Raw genomic sequence first — 22,257 nt, forward strand, 5'->3', positions numbered from 1 at the left:
CTAAATAGAGGGGATTTCAGTAACAATTTTTGCAAAGTAAAACATCAGTGGGAGCATTAGTTAAGTGTGGCACCCTCTGAATACATTCTCAGCCTCAGAATAATCAAGTGATATTCTTTATTATACACACAGCGTGTAATTTGGATACAAAAATACCTCTTGTGGTAAAGCTATGTTTTATCTCCTAACAATTTATTTCAACTGTATGACTAAGCTGGAATTGTGAAAGGCATAAACGTGATGCTGCCTCTGCAGTTTCCATATTTATATTGACAGCTTCTTTCAAGTTCCCATATAACTTAGGCAGATTTGCATCATCTTTGTATGCCATGCTTCACTGCATGTCAGTTTTGATGCACATCTGTGTTAGGACATGCTTTGGAGAAACAGATTCTGAAATGCCAGGAAAAAATTGAAGTGCTGCTTGCTGGCATTCTGCCTACCTGACAAAAAGACTGATGGGTATATGGAATAACAGCTTTCTCACATGGGTTTAGATTGCTAGTGAGCATATTTTTTCTGTCCTTTTGGCAAGGAAATAAGAGTAAAGTTTCCAGAACTTATCAGCAGCACTCCCAAGCCTCCATTCTGCTTTGCGGATACCAGTCTACCATTGAGACTCTTGATTTTCATCATGGAGAAGGAACGGGGCCAACAAGCATGCGGCTGCATTGCAGTTGATGTCAAGTGTTGTATGGATGGACTAAAACTTCAGGTGTGCTATACAGGGACAAGACATCTAGAAGGAGACATAGGATTATAGAGGGGTAGCAGAAGATGAGAGGATGTGGAGACATTTGGGTGAAGTGCTGGTTACATGGTATGGGGAGAGATTCTGTAGAAAGCTGGGAAAGGCGTGTCCACGGCCCAGTAAGACAGCTGCTTCTGCCACTGGAGTAGCTAATAGGACTTTCTAAGCAGTCTAAGCTTGGGAACTCCTTTGCCACAAACTGTGCTGTCAACTGATTCCTGACTTTCAAAAAGAGGGCAATTTCTTGACAGAGGTGAAATGCTCTGTGTTCTAGCAAACTAAGTACAGTACTGCACAGGCTGCCATATAACCTGGGATATAGGCAGCAGCTCTGGAGCAATTAACAGCCTGGGGAAGAATCCTACTACTCTGCCAGCTGAGCAGGTTCCGTAGCCCACAGCCTTGGATAGGATGTTCACAGTGATCCAATGGCCCATTTTTTAATGAACAATATTCAGTTTCTTTTTGATTGTAATACAGAGAAAATCCTGCAAGACTAGACAGATGGGGAAACAGTGCTGTACTACTTCTGTTATTCTCCAAATGGTAGCTCATGATTATTATACTCTTTTTACTCAATCATTATGCTCTGAAATGGACAATAAAGATGAAGGATTGCTGTTTGCTATGCTGTAAGGTCTCTGGAGTGCCATTCTATTTATGTTCTCGAAAAGAAATCTTTAGTTTGCTGTTATGATAGATACTTACTAGTTTTATTACCTCTATGAAATTATAAACTATGCTTGCTTAAGATATAATGTCTTCTGGGAATTTCTATGCAGGGTTATATATTTTTTTCCTTCACAAGATTAATACTATAAGCAAAACTCAAATATGCACTTTTGTGATAAGCTAGGATATCAACTGCAGAGTAAACAATTATTCTTGTAATCGGAAAGACTATACACATGTAAGTAGAACTTTATGATAGCTTCAGAATAGTCTGCAAAGGCCTCAGAAGTGATTTTTCAGGAGGTTTTTACATATTTGTTTTTGTTATTTTTCCTTAGAATGTCAATATTTTACTGGTGGAACACATTCTAAGATTGTTCATCCTGCAAAAAGATATACACACCCGTATGACGTTAGTAGTCTTACATAAAATAGATTATCTGCAACAATATGGTAAAGAGCTCAAGCAGTGGCTTAAACTTCAGTGAGATTCTTTTTTTGTGTAGAGGGGGCGACGTGCCCCGAGGCACCAAGCCCGGGGGTGGGAGCGGGGAGGAGGCGGCCGGCCCGCGGTCCCCGTACGCGGCGGCGCTCCCTCCCCTCGCCCCCCGCCCCGCTCCGCACCCCGGCCCGGCCCGGCCGCCGCCACTCCCCTCCGCCCAGCCAGCGGCCCACGGCGCCGGGGGCGCATAAATCCCTCCCCGCCGGCGGCGGCTGGCGGGTCGGCAGCCAGCCCGCGGCGATGGAGGCGGCGGGCGGCCGGGCGCTGCGGTGCCTGCTGGCCGCCGTGGGGCTGCTCTCGGCGCTCAGCGCCGCCGGGACGCTCTTCCTCCTGGCGCAGTGGCGGGAGCTGGGCGCGGCACTGCGGGACCTGGAGGCGGCGCGGCCCGCCGCGACCAACGGCTCCCTGCGCGCCCTGCCGGCCGGCCCCGACCCCGGCCCGGCCGCCGCCGCCCGCAGCAAGCGGAGCCGCCGCGGGGAGCGCGCCCGCGGGCACGTGCGCGCCGAGAACGAGGATCTGGTGATGCTGCTGACGTACTCCGCGGTGCCGGTACGGCGGGGCGGGAGGGGGCGGCACCCGCCGCGGGGCCCTGCCCAGGTGGGAGGGTGGGCGCCCGGTGACGAGGGGGTTGGCCCTCGGTACCTGCCCCCGGGGGCCTTGGGGACCTCGGCCTGAGGTACGGGGCATGACTGTCCCGTCACATCTCTTTGAAATTGACCGTGCCCTTTCAGTAAGCTACTCTGCTGTCATTAGGTAGCACGTATGGATTAAATGGATTTTATTGCCCCTCTAAATGGCACCGAGTGACACGGTGTATGTTTTAACAGCGTGTGGCAAGAGTATTTACCTGTGCACCTCCTCCATTTAAATCACCACTGTGATGGCTGCTGTGTGCCATGTGCTTCATTTCAATGTATGTGTCCTGCAGGGAGTTGCTTGGGGCTTTTTTATGCCTTTTTGTTCTTACAAAATTTCCATCATGTATTTTTCATTCTGGCTGCTGCTCAGAAGAGTGTGTAACTGTGTGCGGACCCACTTGCTCAAGGGGAAAAAAGTCCTTAGAAAAATTTTCAAGCACCTCCCCTCCCGCTCCTGCATTTTTGCATTTTGTCTCTAACTCCCACTAATGTCATATGAAGACCTGAATACTTTTGTAGCGTGAGACGAAGTTCCTCTCAGGTGGTGAGATGATCCCTACCGCGCTGGTGGGCCTTAGAACGACATCCAGCCCCTGTTGAATGCGGGCCCTGAATGGAGGGTTTTGCCCGAGCAGGATCTCTCTTGTAATGGAGGCAGAGCTTTCTGCACATTGGTGCTATTTTCTCTTCATGAGAAAATGAAGCTTTTTAGCACTTAAATAAGATACTTTTATCTGTGGCTTTTCTTCGTGGCCGAGGTGATTCTGGCTGATGGGATGACTGGTGTGTACTCATCTTTCATAGTTAAGCTGGAGGTTCTGTTGTAGGCTGTTTGCTATAACACTCACTTCTTGAGTGCCATATTTTTTAATTGTCGCCTGAATTGCACTGATTGGTAAAAATAATGCTGCTGAGATAACTGGAGGGCCCCAAAGCAAACTGTAATCACTTCAGCAATCTCAACCAAATGCAGTTTGAATTAGAGCACAAGTGAACAATGTGTATTTTACAAATTACAGGGTAGAGGCCAAGTGTTTCTGAGAGGTGTGAGGGGAAAGAGAACAAACAAATTCTGGTATTCAAAACCAGTTAGCTCTTCTCAGCTAATTTAAATTGAGCCTAAAACTTCTAAATGTAAGAGCTGTTCCAGTACAGTCTGGAATCCAGTAAATTCCCAGTATGTATCTGACAGAATTGAAATTCATAGTCAAATATAGTTTGATTTTGCAGCAAAAGAATACTTGCTATCAAAATAATTGTCCTTTATTTGAGTCTGTTAGATTTGTCACTTGAAGCTAATGATGCATTAATTTTAAAAATAAAGACTGACAGTGGCAAATAACCTTGCTAGGCTTAAACATCAGTCTGCCTTTCTGATTGATTTGCACCTGTTTGTTCTGTCTTTTGGGACTAGTACATTCCATTGTTTGTAAATAATGTGCAACTCTGCGTAAATGTGTTCATAAATTATGGTAAGTTGCACAGCCCTGAAATAATAATATTTTTATTTTCTGACTGTAAACGTTAGGCTTTCCCATAAAGAGCTGAGGCACTTCCAGTGCTTATGTTCATAATATTCTCATTTCTACTGGATGTTTTGATGAGTTGCGAAACATTTTAGAGTGTTGACTCTCAGCATGCAGGACGTGCAACGTGAATGTTTGCCCAGCCAAAACCCATGTATTTTGTAAAGATGATTTTTTAATTTATAAATTTTTGTGTACTCTAGATTAAAAGAATCTGTATGAATGTCTCTTCTAGCTTGGTTTTTATAAAGTCATTGTTGGGATGAAGTATTATGAATGGGCAAAGGTCCATTCCAAACTTGCAAATCTTGGTTATTCCAAGATAAGAAATTGCTTACTTGGAACGTAGGTCATCTTTCTCACCAGATATGCTATGTTGGAAACTTATCCATCATTTGACACAAATATAAAATAAAATTGAACATAATTTTTATTGGCTGATGTTGTCTTTTAATACCTTCCACTAATAGAATCAGTGCATGGACAACCACTCATGTTTTACAGTAATGTGTGAACTTTAATGCCTAGATGATGTATGGAGTTGTCTGCTCAATATTTTCTTGATATTTTCAGTAAAGTTTAAAATGAGTGTATTGCACAGATTCCTATGACATAATCACTGCCTGAAAAGATGGAGGGTGTCACAACGTTAAGGTAGTTCTAAATAGTTTATTCTTCTAAACACAGTGGACAGTTGTATCTTTGTTTTTGGAATTATTTCTGTAGGCAAAGTAAACCAGATACTTTTATGGCATGCATTGTTTTCAACTTCACTTTCTTTGCAATATTAGGTCCGAGTGATGGTGGATTTATGTAACAGCACAAAAGGGATATGCTTAACAGGTATGTTTATTGCCTTAAGCATTACACCTGTTACGTTCAGGAATACAGAATTAGAATGTTTTCGAAGAACTTGAGGTCAATGACTATGTGAAAGAACTATGCTGTTTATCAGAGTTTACATATCAAATGGGTTATTTATTCATAAAATTATAATAGGTGCTACTTTGGGACTTACCTATACCTACTTATTATAAATGCTGGAATTTAAGGAGCTCAGTTGATGTTACTTGGAGCTATTTCTTTCCCCTGTAACTTTCATAAGCAAATCTTACAGACTTGGGTGTTTAAAATACTGTTTGAGGTTTAGTCTTGGTATGTTCCTGTATGTCCCCACACTTCAAGGCTAACATGGGATGAACATACAGGGTGTAGAAACTTGCTTCCGTTGTTGTAACTGCTGTGGAGTAGTGGGACCTCAGTGAGCAACGTGTTTGCCTCCCCTGCCTTGGACCATGGTAGGAGGACATTGGGTTTCACATGTTACTGGTGAGGAGCTGGAACAGCTGATGGCTGGGGCAAGAGAAGGTGTGAGAAGTTTCGATGTGATTTGGTGAAGAGAATGTTGGGTAGTAGCCAATTTAGGGGCTGTGGTTCAGCTTTGAACTCTGTAACAGATTGAGTCGTATTCTTTTTGGAAAAGAGAAGATCAGAAATAAGCCACTTTTTATGAGTTAAAACACTTCACTTGCTGTCTGGTTTGTATTTTCAGATGGCTATAGGGTCCATTTAGCTTAACTGATTTCAACATAAATGAGAATTACCATAGTACACACAGATGTTAAATGCTACTTCTGCAGTTGTAGATCAGTTCTGATTGTAACTGAGGCTGAACCACAGACAACCTAGAGGTTTGTTTCTCTGGGCTCCAGACTTTTGAATTCGTGCTACTTGGTGCATTCTGCACCTTTTGCTCTCTTGACACTGTCAAATTTTGTCTCTAATACTGGCTTTCTCTGCTATAGGCCTCTGTGACATCTGCTACTTTTCGAGCACTTTTCTTATTCATCTTATGCTAATACAAAGATAATCAAGATCCTCAGTTTTTGAGATGAGGAAGTAATTGAACACACTAATGGGCGTAACATCATAGTGTGGGAAAAATGGTCATTTACTGGAAAACCAGCAGGATTATGTTAACTGATGTTACTGCCTGTACTGATTAAAAGGGATAATTGCTGTAATGGTATTATAAAATGATTTTCACTTTACTCATAATGCTTTCTAATTAATACTGAAAATTGTCATCTTTAGGGAAATCTAGTAATTACTGTTATTTTCTGTTGTAGAGAGTTTTGTTGAAACAAGATAGTACTTTGTTGGCTGGATAAAAATGTTCTCAGAACTAACTTGGTTCTTCAATTGCAATTGCCATCTTTGTTGGTATTCTCCTAACCTGCTTTTCCTGTTTGTTTTTTGTGGGTTTTTTTTTGGTTTTTTTGTTTGTTTTTTTAAATGTGTATTGAGGATCACATAAGATAAATCTTGTTACAGAAATATTTTCTGGTTTGCTCTTGCTTTACTCTTGCCTGCTATGCTTTCTTCTCATTAAGGCCCTATACTTGAACTAAGTCAGAGAGAGTGAGACAGATGTTATTGTATTACATGTTGCTGAATAACTGAAGCAAGTCCAATTTCTAATATACCGACCAGGTTCTGTGGGGAGCTTGGTCCAGTCTGGATTTAATTTTGAAATTGGAGGGGCTTTCCCCCCTTTTACTGTTCTGATCTAATGTTAATCAATTCATTTTGGAATTGCTTTTTGTTTTCTTGCTAGGTTAAACTCACCATTTCTTCTTTCTTGTGTTCTTGTTGTAGGCCTCCCAGGCCCCCCAGGTAAGATACTCTGATAATTGCAGTAACGTTTTTGGGTAATTGAAACAGTTGCCGGTACAAAATGTTGAAATGTAGAAGCGTATCTTTTACAGAATAGTCTTCCTTTGCTAATTAGAATGCCCCCTCATTCTAACTGAATGACTGCCTGCCTTTATAATCTTTGTATTTAGGTCAACTTGCGCCCTTTCTGAAGGGGGAGGGCGTTACACTTTTCTGGTGGAGGGAAAAGAATAGTTTCACATTTGCTAAAACATACTTGAACAAAACCAGATGGAATTTAAGAGTGTTTAAGTAGGATTTAGCTGGAGGGATGAGTATTTACATATAAAAAACTATGAGTAAACTGATACTATAATTTAATGCTAAAAACATCTCTTTAAAAAAATGTTGGTTACTGATTCCACCCTCCCACCTCCCCCATAACTTTTCCTACTTTCTCACTTGATTCTCTTTCTGCTCTCACTCACGTGGTTGCTAGGCTGTGTGAACGGTTACTTGCTTTCTTCCGTGCTGCTTTACCTGTGGGTCTGCTTTAGAATAACTGTCAGAAAAGTATCAGGTACTTTTTCTTTGTGGGAGTTCAAATAGCGACAAAGAGGGAGTGATGCCTTCTGTATCAACCAGTCATGGCTTGGCACTACGGTATTCTGGGCAAGTATGTAAATGCTTTTCTTGTGTTAGATTAGTCTGGCCGGTATCTTCAGCAACATTAAAGCTTATGTGGCTTGTGGAAGATGTTATAGTCACTGCCAAATTCAGAAATAAGATGAGTTCCACTGTGTTTGTCCTTAAAGTGGAATCCAAAAGGCTGCTCTGTGCTGGCCTTAGTGCCAAATGCGTGCAGTATTCATGGCACTCAGTTTTCTTATGCTAAGGCCAGGGTGAAAGAGCCCCTTACCTTTAAGTTTGGTTTCATAGTTTTTTGTTTGTTTGGTGGGTGGGTGTGTTTTGTTTGTAGGGTTTGGTTTGGCAGTGGGTTTTTGTTGTCTTTTTGTTTTGCTGAGGTTGGTTGGTTGTTGGTTTTTTTTTTTAAGGAGGATACTCTGTTGGCACGGAGAACATAATGGCCAATTAGAGGATTTTGTATGTCTAAGGAATATATATATATATAAACAAACGTACTATATATAAATGTAGTAGATTTAAGAATAAATTGCATTTAATAGTGAAAATTCAGTTATGCTGTTTGGTTTGTTCAGGGCCTCCTGGACTTGATGGACTGCCTGGCCACAATGGATCAGATGGAGTCCCAGGTATACCAGGGCAAAAGGGAGAACCAGGAATAAATGGAAAAAGAGGAAAAATAGGTATTTTATTCTTTTTGCTGGTTGTTTAAAAAAGAAATCATTTCTTACTGTTATATTCACATGTAGTTACTCGTGGACCTTTGTAGAGGGAGAAGGGTTTCAGTGCTACAAAGAAGTTGCATGTTGCAGAATTCTGTAGCATTCATTGTATTGCACTAAGCCTCAGTAGATTACTTCAGACTTATTCCAGAGTGAGGAGTGGTATAAATGGTATAAATACAGAAGATGGTATAAATACACTATAGAATATTGCAAGTTAAAGCTATTGAATGCACTTAATTGAATCTCAGTATTCTGAACTTGCTAGTAAATATTGTAAGAATATTTCCATTCTCTCAACCTGCCAACATAATGGCCCTTTGACTTCAGATGTCTTAAAAAAAGAAAGCCAGAGTTTGGGGATGGGAGTTATGTGTTACCACAGTTTTGGTTCCAGTTTTGTAATAACTATGGCAGGAACAGTATACTTCCGTGTTTTTCTTCCTTTCAATATTGTCCATTTAGGCTGGAAACTCTGGGAGCAGCTTTTTTTTCAGTCTCAGATAAACTTTGTAATGCAGTATAGGGGCTCTAGGTGCTATTATAATGTAGCTGACACAGCTAGAGCAGCTCTGCTAAACAGCCTGTAGGCTGTGTAGCCCACAAGCAATTTTCCATGCTGGTGGAAGAAACTCGTCGTCTGAACTTACCGATTTCACCGTAATGTGTTTCTGCTAAGAACAGAGAGAACCAGCAGCAGAAGTGCTGTTGTCTCTTAGCTGTCCAGCTCATCTGCACATGGGGAAATGGGACAGGGCAAAGGCTGAACATAGAGAACAGTAGTAGACCTGGCATGCTAGATTCAGCAGGTCTCTGCACAGTAGCTGGAGTGGCAGGTAGGCAGTTAGTGTGCTCAGAGCCTGTAAACTACTGTGAAGTTGTAAAGCAGTAGTTGGTTTATCTGCTGGCTTATCTGATGCGCAATAGCTATGTGCAAGCACTGACGGATGATTGATGCCTTCAAGGCAGAGTGAGAAAGCAGCAGGCTGTGCGTGGTAGGAGGGTAAGGAGACAAAAGGACAGCAGAATGGTAGCATTGAGGGAGGTAGAGAAGAGGGGGGAGTGTGTGTTGGTGAGTGGACAGGCTGATGTTAGCAGGTTGGTGTTTATAGTGGCCCAGCTATTATGACTTTTGCACCTAGCCGTGGGGGCTTGCTGGCAGGTACAAGTGGAACAATTGTCTACTATGTCTTGAGACACTACATGGTCTGTCACTTTAGTATCCTCAACAAGCTTTTAAAATTGGAAATGAAAGTGAGAACCAGTCTTCAGAGAGTCAGGTGGCAATTATGCCAAAGACACATTTCAGATTTCACTCCAAAATTGTAATTCTGTTTCTGATTTCACAAAATCAATTTAAATAGTAAAACCATAAGTAGAAAATCAAACATTTTCTTCTCAAGTATTAACAAATGTAATTTATTTGAAACCTATGCCTTCAAGAACACTGTTATTTCTATTTGTACAACTATTATGTTTCTCTCTCCTAAAGCAAGAAAAAACTAACTGCCATAAAAGTAGAGGGTGCAAGGTTTTGATGTGTCAGTTGTACAAACACACCGTTGTTCTCCTGTTGCAAAACTATATCACACAGGACAAAGGAATATCTCATTAAATATATTACTTTACTAAATGATCAAGTGCAAAAAGTATGTGGACTGATCATGCTTCTAACACATGTAGAAGGAGGATGATAGTAGCCGTGTGAAAAGGTTACTAGGTAGCTGTGTCCGTGCTCTGTTGGGATAGTGGAAAATGTGCAAAAAAAAAAAGTGCAATGTGTGTTGTAATGTTAGTGCATAATTACTTTAAGAAAAAGTCTAGAGGAACCATGAAAATGCCCTTCTTTAATGCCTTATAAATGTGAAATAAATACATTACTTCACATCTTTCCTTGGTATTCCTACTTACCCAGAAATTCTCCAGCCAGTGTTAATGAGGCCCAGGTCTGTATATTTCATGTTCAAAACTCAGAGATCACTAGGTAAAGAATGTATTATTTGCACCAATCGGATTGCACACCATTTCCCTTTGAATTAGCTTACAGTGTGGTTTTGAAATCAGAACAACTTACAGCTACCCAGCTACCCAGTTAAATACAGGTGAAATACAGTTTGTATTTAAAAAAGTATTGATTGATGCTTAATACTGGAACAGTGCACTTGGTAATGAAATGCTTTTTATTTCTAGGTATGCCAGGACCAAAAGGTGATCAAGGACAGAAAGGAGAACCTGGAGAAATGGGTTTACCTGGCAAGGATGGTATGCCAGGAGGAAAAGGCGCAAGAGGAGCAAAGGGTGAAAAGGGGGATGCAAACAATGATGTGATATTAGAAGGTAAGAAGAAGCACTCTTAGGAGCACTCTTGCAACAGTGTACTTGACAGAAAAAGACATACTCTGCTTCTGAAGCATGAATGTGATCTGCAAGAGTAGGACCAACCAGCATAACCATGTTATCCACCATATAGTTTTTGAGTATTCCTACAGTTCAGATATCAGTGTCCTTCAGTAATAGTTTCAAAGGTGTGTGTGGCTCCAAAAATGAAAAGCTCTGCCCAGGAAGTTATGTTCTCTTTTTAATGCAAGCCCTCACAAAAGCTTTTCTGCTTGGGCTTTGGGTTGAGGTGTACATGAATTCCACCCTTTCCAGTACACTTCCAGACAGTTGACTTCTTCCTGCTTTTTCTTGCAGTGTAGTTTTATTTTTCTGTTAGAAAATGAGGGGCAGATTTCCACTCAGGAATACATGAAGCAGCTGCAAATATAAGCTGTGTAAAATTATAGCACTGTAGCCTCTGAAGTTGAGGTCTTGGAATACAGTAAGTAAAAGGTAACAGTGCTTTATAACTCTCTAATGTGCCTGTAATCCAGACAGATAAATTGCATTGATGTCCTACAACTTGTGAAGTTCTGTATAGTTCACCTTCTAACAAACATCATCCCAGTGAGTTTACTGCACCGTATTTCTGTACACAGAAACCTCTTGAGAGGGGTTGTTTTAGAGATCTTTCGAAGTCCATCACATGGACACATAGAATTCTCTGCAGGTTGCCTGTTGCCTGTAGGGCCTGTGACATTGTACTCTGCTTTCTACCTAGGTGCAAAAGGTGAACCTGGACCACCAGGGCCCCCTGGACCACCTGGACCCCCAGGGCCTCCAGGGAAACGTAAAGGTAAAGGTAAAGCACAGCTTCAGGAGAACATATACAGCAGCAAATGCACAGGTCAGTTCTTTCCAGTGTTCTTTTTAGTATTATAAACAGGTTCAAGGTTAAACCCACGGCTCCAAGTCTCACAAAACAGTAAGCATGTGTTTCATTTTGCTGGCATCAGTAAAACTGCACAAACTTAAAGCTGAGCATGTGCTTAGGCGTTTTGCTGAAGTATAATCTGGATAAGGCAGCGAGCTATCTCCAGTACAATATTAGTCTTTTAATCGTGCTATGTTAATGCTCAGGCAAAGCATTGACATGTGGTGTTTTCTGTTAGATGGGGTATATTTGCAATTTAAATTTTTAGCTTTTAAATGCTGAATTTTAATTTTACATGTAAATATAACACCTGTTAACCAGGCTACATTTCACTGTATTCTACAAAATGAAATTGCCTGGACATGGAAGCAAGCTTGAACTAGCTAAGACTTTTAAAAGCTGGAGGAATACAAAAGGATTCTCTGAGACTTTGTGTCCATTTGAATATGTAAATTTTGGAGCAAGGTGATCTTGAGTTCTTTTCCGTTGTCACTATTCATCATTATTGTATCCTGAATGACATTGGGAGTCTCGTTTTATCATCATCATGAGTCTCTTTTATTTCCTTTCTGTAGCTGTGTTTTCAGAAAGGAAAAATTAAAGACAGTAATTGTCTTCAAACTGTGGCTGCAAATTGCACAGCAGATACTGTTAGAACCAAAATATGAGTATCCAGACTGCCAGGTGATAGATTGTATGCTGAAGTGTAGCAGCTGCAACACTTTTTTTTTTTTTTAAGACACTGATTAGAGTGCTGACATAATTAAGAGTTTGCCATGAGATATCTCTGGTATGATTTTCAGGCGTGCTGGATACCAGTAAATCCTCATGGATTGAACTTGATATTGTGGGTTGTTGAAAAACCATGTCAGGGTTTCATGTCTCAACTTCTGTCCATGTTTTGGAAGATCTTTTTCTCAAATAGACTAAAATTGTGCCTCAGATAAAATCCACGTGTGTATGTGTGCATGTGCCTCTGTGTGTTTTTAATGAGTAAAGTGCTGCCTCTGCTTTGTGGTGAACATACACAGAAAGTTAATTGGCATATATCTCCTCCTCCAGCAGGTGACGGGTTGGAAGTATTCTGCTGCCTTGAACAGTGTGTGTTGTAAATACATTGACAGATCTAGTGTACTGAGCGTATTTTTCCATGCGTGAAGTTTGTATCGATTTAAATATATTAATAATAGCTAAATACTTTGTGGAAGAAAGTGTTGGTGTCAATGTGATACCAAAGACTATATTAATATTCTAGAACCTTTCTATAGTGAACACATTTTTTACTATATTTTTACAGACATTTATATTTATCATAGAAAAATTACATTTTAAATGGATTTTTCAGATAGGCTTGAATTTCTTTTGGCATGTTTGAGTGGGAATAGCTTTGAAGAGGTTAACAGGGACATTGAGACTCTGTGAAAGTATTTGCAACTTTTGTAATCAACTTTATTTTCAACAACATTGAGAAGAAAATGTAATCTCTATGATCTTTGATCTCTGTAATGCTCTAAACAATTCTGTTTTTTAATTAGAAGTATTAAAAAAAAAATCTGGTTTTGAGACTTGTATTTCAAATAATTTCTACATACTGGAAGAGGAGAGCCTTTTTTTTTTTTGCCCAGTGCAGAATTAGCAGTAGATGATGAGAGGAGCTGGTGGTTTGGATGCTCAGGAGCATGGGTTCTACAAACATTGTGTATTGTGATAACTGGAAAATTTAGTTTCAAGGTATTAGCTGATTATGGAAAGCAAAAAGAAGCTGGTGCAAGAACACCACTGTACTTGTAGCTTACTCCAGCTTGAGAACGGAAGCAAACTTTTGCTTTTGGATCTACATACTGGATCTGGCTGTCCTTGTCCTTTGCGGCTCTCAGCCGCATTTATTATTATAAATGCTATTAACCAGTGAATATTTAATACTGAGTGGAACATATAGCAATTATTTCCACCTCTTATTTTTAAATATAGCATGTAATTGTAGTAGCATGTGAGAACCTCAGTCAGGCAATGCTGGGTATTGAAGTGGTAGAACAGAGCCCAAAGAGCCTCCTTACGATGGAAAATAGACAGCTGGAGCAGAAATCTCATCCTGTTTGAAATTCAGAAATGCATGTACTGTTATACAAGATAGAATTGGACCATTTACTCAGGTAGCCTCTTTTCAAGTGTTGAAACAGCTTATCCTCCAAAGGACTTCAGTCTATCTGATGGATTTCTGATGGAAATTAAATCCCAGTGTGCAAATGGGAGCTGTACTCAAATAACTCTGCAAAGAGGAGACCTTCCTCAATGAGCATTTACGTTTTATGAGTCCAGTAGGCTGTGAGATCTTATTACCAAAATTGAAAGTATAAAACAGCTTTTGTAATTAAATATTCATATCCCTTTGAAGAAAAAAGAATACACGTGCTGATTTACAACTGCAATTAACTTATTACATAAGAATACAAGAATGGTTTCTTTAAATTAAATTTTGAATTGGGTAAAACTTGATTTCTTTAAGAGAAGAGAATAATTAGTTGGAAGCTCAGGTGTATTTGTTCTCAATGGTACTGTTAGCTAATTCTAAAAGAAACAAACCATCCTTGCTCCATCCTTCCCACCCTCCCAGACAGACCAAATCAATAGTTTTAATGTCTTGTAAACTCCATTAACTCTCAGCCAGAATATTTTATGATCAGAATCAGTAGGATATTTATCTTTTTTTGATGGAAAGACAGCAGTGAAAATTTCACATAAGAGTCTCTTGTTGAAAACTGTCTTTGTAATCTTAGTTGCTTTCTGTTTCTTGCAGCTGAACGTTCTCAGAGTATTGCAAATATTCTCAAATGCAAATAGTGCACTCAGCTTGCTTACACACACTGACCTGGTCCTTGGCTATTCTATAGTCTTAGATAAACTACAGTATAGGGAACTGCTCATTCACTTAACTGTATCTATTAGACTCAGCCCAAGAAAATTAACTTCTGCATTGCAACTTATGAGTGTGTTCCTTTTTTTGAGATATTTTGGGAATATTTTGAGTTCAGAAGCTGGAAAGGGATCTAGAGGGATTGCCAGATTCTAGCTATGAGCATTCATATTCCCAGGGTTGGATTGACTCTGTCTTATTTTGGAGATACGCTGTGATCACTTACAAACTTTCAATGTCATATCACCAAGTGTCCTAGATAAATGAATGGGAGAAATACGTGGTGTTCTTGCTCTATCTTGGAGTAGTTTCCTTCTGCGTGAACAAAGAGAGGACATAACCTAAAGGAGAAAACAACAATGCAGTATAACCTGTCCTTTCTTTCCTGAATGTCACACTACCCTTTCAGCATTACTTTATAGTTATTTCATATTTTTACTATCTTTCTTGTTTAAACTTCCTCACAGCCCTGTAAATCCTAGAAATATCTTGGAAGGCAACAATGAAAATGCATGTCCCAAAGAATTTGCAGCCTGCATGTCAAGCAGTGTGAAATGTGTACGGAGATGAAAGTTAAGAATGGAATTAGAAAACAAGGCTATGATAAAATCAGGATATCTTCAGCAAAGAGCTGAGAACTGTTCTCTTTGGTTATACATTCTAAGCAAACTGAAATGTGTTGCATTACTTTAAAGGCAGAAGGGTTATCTGGGTTTATAGAAAAAGGTCGTAAATAATTTCACTCAGGCGTTGCTTTAACAGTAAATGGTAAGAGAAAACCCAACCAGTTACTCCTTAAATAGTTGAGGGGTGGGAAAAATGTTTCCAGGTGTTTATTTGTCTCTAATGTGAACCATTTCTCTGTGTGTAAGCAATATGGTGTGTAATTCCCCTTAGCGTTTCATATTGCATCTTTAATGGCATGGATGGCTGACCTGCATTCTTATGCATTCTGTGCTCTCTGTATGTGTTAGTGCTTTATTACTGCCTCAGGCATTAACAGCAGGACCAAAACTTCCAGTGTTGCCTACAGAATACACCCCTTCTGCTCCTGTATGTAGATTTGGGCATGAAGCTTTTGAATTTAGCCATCACTCATTCCCAAGAAAGTATCTGTGGTATTACTGCTAAATCAGCCAGCTGCCGCCTACCTCAGTTGTCTAAAGTTATCTAAGGAAAGGGGCATCTCTGTCTTTCTAAGTAGCTACTCAGTAATTCACAGCTAATGAATTAAATCTGTTGAGCAAAATTAGTTACTCCTCAAAGCTGACTGTTAGCCTGACAACTTTAAAGAAACAAAGCAGCCCGAACACTTCATTTCCTTGGCAGAAGTGAGAGCAAGTCTTTTTTTATCTCCTTTTTTGACCAGACCAACCTAAGTTTTTTTCCCAGATGAAACAAAATCCCAGTTGTTATTCCCTTATTTTAGTGGAGTCACTGATGTGCACATCAGTCATCTCAAATATAAAAAAATGACATGTTTTACCCTTTCTCTCTCAACTCTAGGTGAGACATGTGCTGTACCCAATGATGATACCCTGGCTGGAAAAGCTGAAGACAGAACTCCTGGTCCTTCAAAAAAAGCTGGTAACCCGCTACAGAGCGTGACTAACCACTGCTTACTGTTTTAACGTCACAGACAATGGACGTGTGCTTTTTCTCTACTAGAATGTGTCATAACATCCGTAGGAAGTCCTGTCCACTTTGTCAGTGTACAGCAAACGTTTGGAACCTGGATGCGGGAACCTGCAAATATAAGCGATGAAAGGATTTGGCTTACCATGCATTTTTCAGGTACAGTAGAAGTAGTCACTGATCAAAAATCAGTTATACTAGCATTGCTTTCTTAATTCCTTCAACCAAAACTAGTATTTCTAATCAAGTATGATGGGTTTTTTACCCACATCTTTTTCAGAATATTTTCCATATTACCTGTATAATACCTGACTGTACATACAGTTAGAGACATTTGCAGTATCTTTAGACATTTTCAGAGTCAACATGAGATTTTGAAGATAGTTTGAGGATTTTAGGTTTGTTTAACTAATCCAAGTTTAAATGCCTGTTGTTCATGCCTTTTTATTCTTTTCTTTTCTTTCAACAGTTTTCTATGACTTCACTTCCCTAAATTGTAGCTAGGAGTTTTGCTGCTTCATTTAGCTAGGCAAGAAAATGAATCAGATGCTGCATGAACTACATTTAGTGCAGGAAAATTTCCAGGACCTAAGTGGAAAAAGGAAATATTTTCTGTATATTTACCAACTGTGTTCAGAATTAGGGCCCATCGGGTCAGCGGGAAGCAGGCCCTTGAACACCTCTATAGATTTTTTTTGCGTTTGTCTCTGCATTATTTTATCGTGTTCCAGCAAGTTGAATCATTATTGAAAACACACATACAATTGATGTCTGTCAGATATTTGATTGAGAGTGACTTTCAGTAGAGATTGAATTTTAGGGTAGAGATTTCAAAATTAGATGAACCGAATCATAGTCCTTTTTTTCATGTTTTTCCCTTCGTTTAGGAAACTCTATAAAAGAATATGAGAATTCCAATGCCTTGCTGAATGACAGCTACAGGACCATTAACATCACGGGATTCTTTCATGGTTGTGGTCATGCAGTACAAAACAATCATCTGTACTATCAAAAGGGAGGAACCAATGTCATCCTGAAGTAAGTCAAACATAGTTGGTTTAAGGCAAGTGATGCTGTGGAAGAAGCAGCAATGGGTTAGAGTGACAGAGGTGACCCTCAGAAAAGCAGACCGCTTTCCTTGTACCTTGTATGTTTCTTGGTCCTGTCTAGAATAGGAAGAATGGAGGAATGGAGGAATGGTTCAGAATTCTTTCCAGAACAGAACAACTAATTCTTTCCCATCTGTCACTAGAATGTGGGCCACCGGCCTTTCATCCGTGTGTGCAGATGCTGTGGGAGGAGAGGAACTGGGAGGGTAGTCCAGGTCCATTACTCTGCTGTGACAGTCAGTTCTTTATACATTGTTCAGCTCCCTGAGTGGTTAACCTGAGTAGTTACTACACGATAGGACAACCGGGCCTCCAGATTAACAAGATGCCATGTGCAGAGTTGTCAACGGATTTTCCTTTTGGCTCTCCTGGGGTCCAGCAGGTTTCTGTTGTACATTACATTGCTGGTGGTGTTCTTGCACTTGGATTCTTTGCTGTGTTCATAATTGTGACAAAGAAATGGGAACTGACTAAGGAATTTGGGGGTTAGAAAAGAGTATTTGATTTAAAAAAAATAAGCTGTGCCTCTACCTACATCAGAGTAAGAATTGGTTCTGCTGCAATTTAGAGGACACAGACGAGTGGTTACATGATTGTAGCCCACTCGTGGAGCTTGGCTTTCCAGAGCTGCTTGCTGGGTCGATGCCCATGCTTTGCTCTCAGATAGCGCTGTTCTTAGCCGGTAGGGGTTAACGCTGCTAGTGCAGAGGAGTGCGCTAAGGTACCAGCTGAGGACATGGCGACCTGGTGAATTGCACATTCCATTGTGGAGGAGTGGCTCCGCTGTTTGATTGCCTCCTAATAAGAAGTTCCGACAACTCTCCCAATATATCTCCCTGAATTGGAACTGGGAATTACGTGTCTCTCACTTCAGTTTCTACTGAGGACAGAGACAGACAATACAAATCAAAACCAAAATCTCATCTTGTGGGAAGAGCCAAAGAAAGACAGTCCAAGGGCAAGTCAAAGAAAGCATCTGCTTTCAAGCTCTCCTACTTGACTCTGATGTTTGAGCCAAGAACATCACTATACTTTGATGTCTGTTCCCAAGCAGGTGTGAGTGCTGCCTTCCTATATTCATTTGGGTGCCAAGGAATGTGAACAAGCTGCTCGGATTCTATAATATTTATTCTGCCAAAGACAAGCCCACTTTTTGGCAACCTCCTTTAAATATCTTTAGGGCTTTTTTGTTTATACATCTGTAAAAGACCATCTCTGTCTAAGCGATACACAGTGGTAGGACAGAGGCTCCTCACCTTTGCTTGGGTACTGTTAATTGGGAAATGCCTTCATGTACAGCTGAACACAAGCTATTCGTGGAATTTTCAAAGCCTCTGTAACAACTAACAAGATTAACTGGGTCGACACATGTTTCTCGGAAATCTTCTCCAGCCTTGAAGCCTTTTTTTATTGCACATACATGCTGCTGGAATATGGAGTTGCTGCAGACCTGAGTTTTACAAAAGCTGAGGGGAATCATCTAGTTAGTCATTCTTGACTTTTTTTAGGATGATTTTTCCAGTATGTGCTATCAATGCCTCTTGCACAGAAAAATTATTCTTCTATTGTAAGTTCCTGGATCTGAAATGTTCCTGTCATTAAGCCTGTCTTCTCAGAAAACTTTTGTAACCGTAGCAGATTCCTGTATTGAGTAATGTTTTTCCTCTACTTGAGGAACGGAGCTGTACAGTTAGATAGAAGTCAGACAATGAAATGTGCTTCATTACAGAGTGCATTACTTAAAAGGATAAAGCAGACTTTCTCTGTCTTTGCTAAAGCACTGCGTTATTCAGTGATTAAATGCTAACTGCAGATGTGTCTTGATAGTAGCTGATTACCCTCTTAAACTAGTAGAGGAACTCAATTTAGCTGCTCAATGCTGCTGTCCTCAGATCATCATCCTATTAAGGAATTTCAAGGAATAAAACCAATTTGACACATCATAGATGAGACATTCAGGCTCTCCTGTTGGAGGTCAGCATGAGGGCAGAATTTTGGCTCTGCAGAAGTGTAATTTTTATTCCTTTGATGTCTACTTGAGCAAATCACTGCATTATCTGAACTGTTTTCAAAAGAGGAACTCTAAGACTAGGTGAACCTGCCCAGAATTTATGCTGGTTTGGTCAATCACATTTTCTCCCGTTAGTTCCCACCTAGTAGAAAGCAAACTTCTGTACAGATTTAGTTTCACAAGTTTGGGCCTTTGTCTGTTATCTAATTCTTTTTCATACCAGTTCCTTTCAGTTGCTTCTTTCACCCTAGTGATAATAAAGCTCATAGACTAAATAAAGTGAAACCTACCAAAGCGAGTTCATGCTCTAGTGCACCTTGTAGATTGGTTATTACTTTGGAATTTTCTCCTGGTGTTTTGGAAGGTGCTTTGAGTGGATTACTTCATCTTCAAAGACATCAAAATGGTCCTTGAACTCAAGTATTTTCAACAATGCTTCTATCAGTAATAACACACTCTGAATTGATTCAACCAACCAGTATGTATAAAAATGAATTTTTAACACAATATACTGAATACTTATTTTATCTCATTTCAGACTTGGGCTTGATAAAGCATCACTGGGCACACTGCTAATTGAAAATGCCTTATATCATGGTCGTAACTACCTCTTTTCTAACTCAAAGACGTATTTCAACGTAGCAGTGGATGAGAAGGGTCTTTGGATTATATACGCCTCAAGCACCGACGAAAATATAATAGTAGCACATATTGATGAAGGAACATTTTCAGTCATTCGGCATATCAATACCACATATCCTAAGTCCAAGGCTGGTAACGCATTCATAGCGTGTGGCATTATGTATGTTACTGATACTAAGGATATGACAGTAAGTTTTGCTTTTGATTTATTGAAAGAGAAGCAGATTGATGCAAGGTTTGAGTTACGGTCTTCGCAGTCCGTTCTTGCTATGCTTTCATACAGTCTACGAGATAAGAATCTGTATACGTGGGAGAATGGGAGCTTAATGGTATACCCTGTACATTTTGGCAGATGAATATATTTTAAAATGTCATGTATGGGAGCCATGTTTGACTAAATATTATTTAAAGCTATATGATATACACACGGGGGTCTCTTCACTTGGTATAATTTTCTGTTCACTGGTGCTGGTTTGTGAGTGTGCATAAAAGGGAGATCAGGCCCTTTTGTATGAACACATTTCAAATATAGGCTGCTCTTGTCTTTTTAGAAGAACAGCTGTTCAATCTTGCAGCTGGCATACAGTTAGCACAGACTTGCTTTTGTTTTTCCTCTGTTATTCAGCTGATAATTATATCTAATGTACATTGATTATTCCATGGTCATGTGCTCAGCAGGGACTATTTATAACATTCAGTTGCAATTGTCTTATCTGCAATCATTTTCTAGCCAGTGATTATGGTCTAGTATAAATGTCTAAATAATGAATTTTGTGTACAAACACCTTTGTCATTTTCACTTAATACTTTTCACTGATTCTCTGTGAACTTTTTTTTGACAAAGATATGCACCTGTTAAAAATAATGGGGATGGAAATAGTTGTTTAAGTAGAGAAAAAGCAGAAAGCTTCAAATTTGACAAGTTCTGTCAACTGTTACCTAATCAAAAGCAAAATCCAGCCCAAGTACAAGGAAAATGTGAATAATGGCATTATTAAATATTGAATATATATGAAATTGTGTTTAGTAAATAGAGCATGGGAAGAAAAGTAACGAGGTATAAAATTGAAGAAAAGATGTAAAATTTATGATTAAAATTCCCTTTTTAACAGTGTTTGAGTTCCTTGTGTTGCTGGTGGCTCTTCCTTGCCACTGACTGCCATGTAAACTATACCACTGTAACTTGCTTATAACTATACTTAATTTTAGTAAGGTATATTTCTAAAAAAATTTTCCCCACGCTCATCCAGACAAATGAAATCATAAAATGAAGGGTATACGTTTTTGCTGCTATTCTTAGAAAAATAAAATATCTGGAGCAGGAATGCATATATTCATCCCTGTGCTTACTGACTTCATTTGTTGTTAATCTTAATTCAGAGATTTCCCACTCATGTTCAAATTTTTGCGAGCTAGAGGCGAGAAATAATAACTTTTTGATTTTAATTTTGTTCTGGTATTCAGATTTCTAAATTTAAAATTGTAACATAAATCCCTACTGTTGCTTTGTGTATCTAAATTTAAAATCATGCTCTCAGAAAACCCCTACCTGAATTTCTATGCTGCCTCTGTATATTGGTAAAGTTCACAGAGCTCATTCAATTATTTAGAAGCAAAGTATCACTTAAACCCTGAACTGCACTCAGTTGCTTAATACCTATGTGACGTCCAGGCACCATCAAAGGGATTAATTAATGAATCGGGGAGTGTCTCTGCCTGCAGAACCTTGTCTAGTAAATGTACTGGAAAAACACCTTTGCTGCAGCTAAGCTTCAGTGTGTGATACAGGGGTGGCTGGGCCTGGGCTGCATCCTCTCTCTTCAGCGTACTTGCTGGTTTTACTAAGGCCAGGATTTTCAGGCCTTGCATGCTAAGGAGAGACATGCAGAGGGAAACAAAAATGCATATTTAATACTTTGAACTAGTATAGACACCAAAACTCATATACCAAGAATTCTATCTATACCTATAAAGAGTGCAAAACTGCACAATCCAGAGCTATGGTTTTGTGTGTATGGGTGGCTTTTGATTTTTGTAGGGTATGGGGTTTTTTTGTTGTTGTGGTGTTTCTTGAAAAATTGAATTATGGTACTAATAAAGTAGACTTTTTGGCTAAAAAAAAAAAAAAGCTTGGCAATATACTTGGGCAGATACAGTTCAAGCCAGATGTGACAGTTTCTAGATAATGTGCCTACCTTAAATCATGTTACCTTTCTGAATGGCATTGTCGAACCACTCGGATCAACCTCTTGGAGAAGGAGGGCCAGCAAATTCTGCCTCTTTTCTCAGTGACAGAACCAGGCTCTGTTTGTTGCAGCTGCTTTTGTTGGAGATGAAGAACTAAATTCTGTTAACCTTACGCTTTTCTAGGACAGCTGAAAACAAAATGCAAACACAGCTAATCCTTTTTATCTCAGTATAGTCTGAGGTCAAGTTAAAGCTAGCTCAGGCAGTATCCAGTCAATCTACCAGACATTTAGTTAAATCTGTTTAAATATAAGGAAGAGTTCTGGGATGGACTGTTCCATGAAATAAAAGTAGTTTATTTAACCTACAAAGGAAAACTAAACAATGATGTTTAC

At 39.6% G+C, this 22,257-nt stretch overlaps 1 protein-coding gene across 1 annotated transcript; it reads left to right on the forward strand.

Moving 5' to 3' along the window:
- The first annotated feature begins 2,165 nt into the window (after positions 1 to 2,165).
- On the forward strand, positions 2,166 to 20,136 carry GLDN (gliomedin). Its single transcript, XM_068410683.1, has 10 exons — positions 2,166 to 2,474; positions 4,881 to 4,932; positions 6,748 to 6,765; positions 7,965 to 8,072; positions 10,302 to 10,448; positions 11,212 to 11,337; positions 15,785 to 15,865; positions 15,947 to 16,072; positions 16,801 to 16,951; positions 19,572 to 20,136. Exons 1-10 carry the CDS (start codon positions 2,166 to 2,168, stop codon positions 20,029 to 20,031), a joined length of 1,578 nt encoding a protein of 525 aa, XP_068266784.1. The 3' UTR covers positions 20,032 to 20,136.
- Positions 20,137 to 22,257: the final 2,121 nt, after the last annotated feature.

Source organism: Nyctibius grandis, chromosome 11 (assembly GCF_013368605.1).
Source record: "Nyctibius grandis isolate bNycGra1 chromosome 11, bNycGra1.pri, whole genome shotgun sequence".
Taxonomy (NCBI): domain Eukaryota; kingdom Metazoa; phylum Chordata; class Aves; order Nyctibiiformes; family Nyctibiidae; genus Nyctibius; species Nyctibius grandis.

What these genes read in the sequence shown, in the direction of transcription:
- GLDN (XM_068410683.1), top strand. Translation starts at nt 2,166, where the DNA reads ATGGAGGCGGCGGGCGGCCGGGCGCTGCGGTGCCTGCTGGCCGCCGTG. An exon ending in TGACGTACTCCGCGGTGCCG is followed by an intron (nt 2,475 to 4,880) that starts GTACGGCGGGGC and finishes TTGCAATATTAG; the next exon opens with GTCCGAGTGATGGTGGATTT. An exon ending in ATACAGCAGCAAATGCACAG is followed by an intron (nt 11,338 to 15,784) that starts GTCAGTTCTTTC and finishes TCTCAACTCTAG; the next exon opens with GTGAGACATGTGCTGTACCC.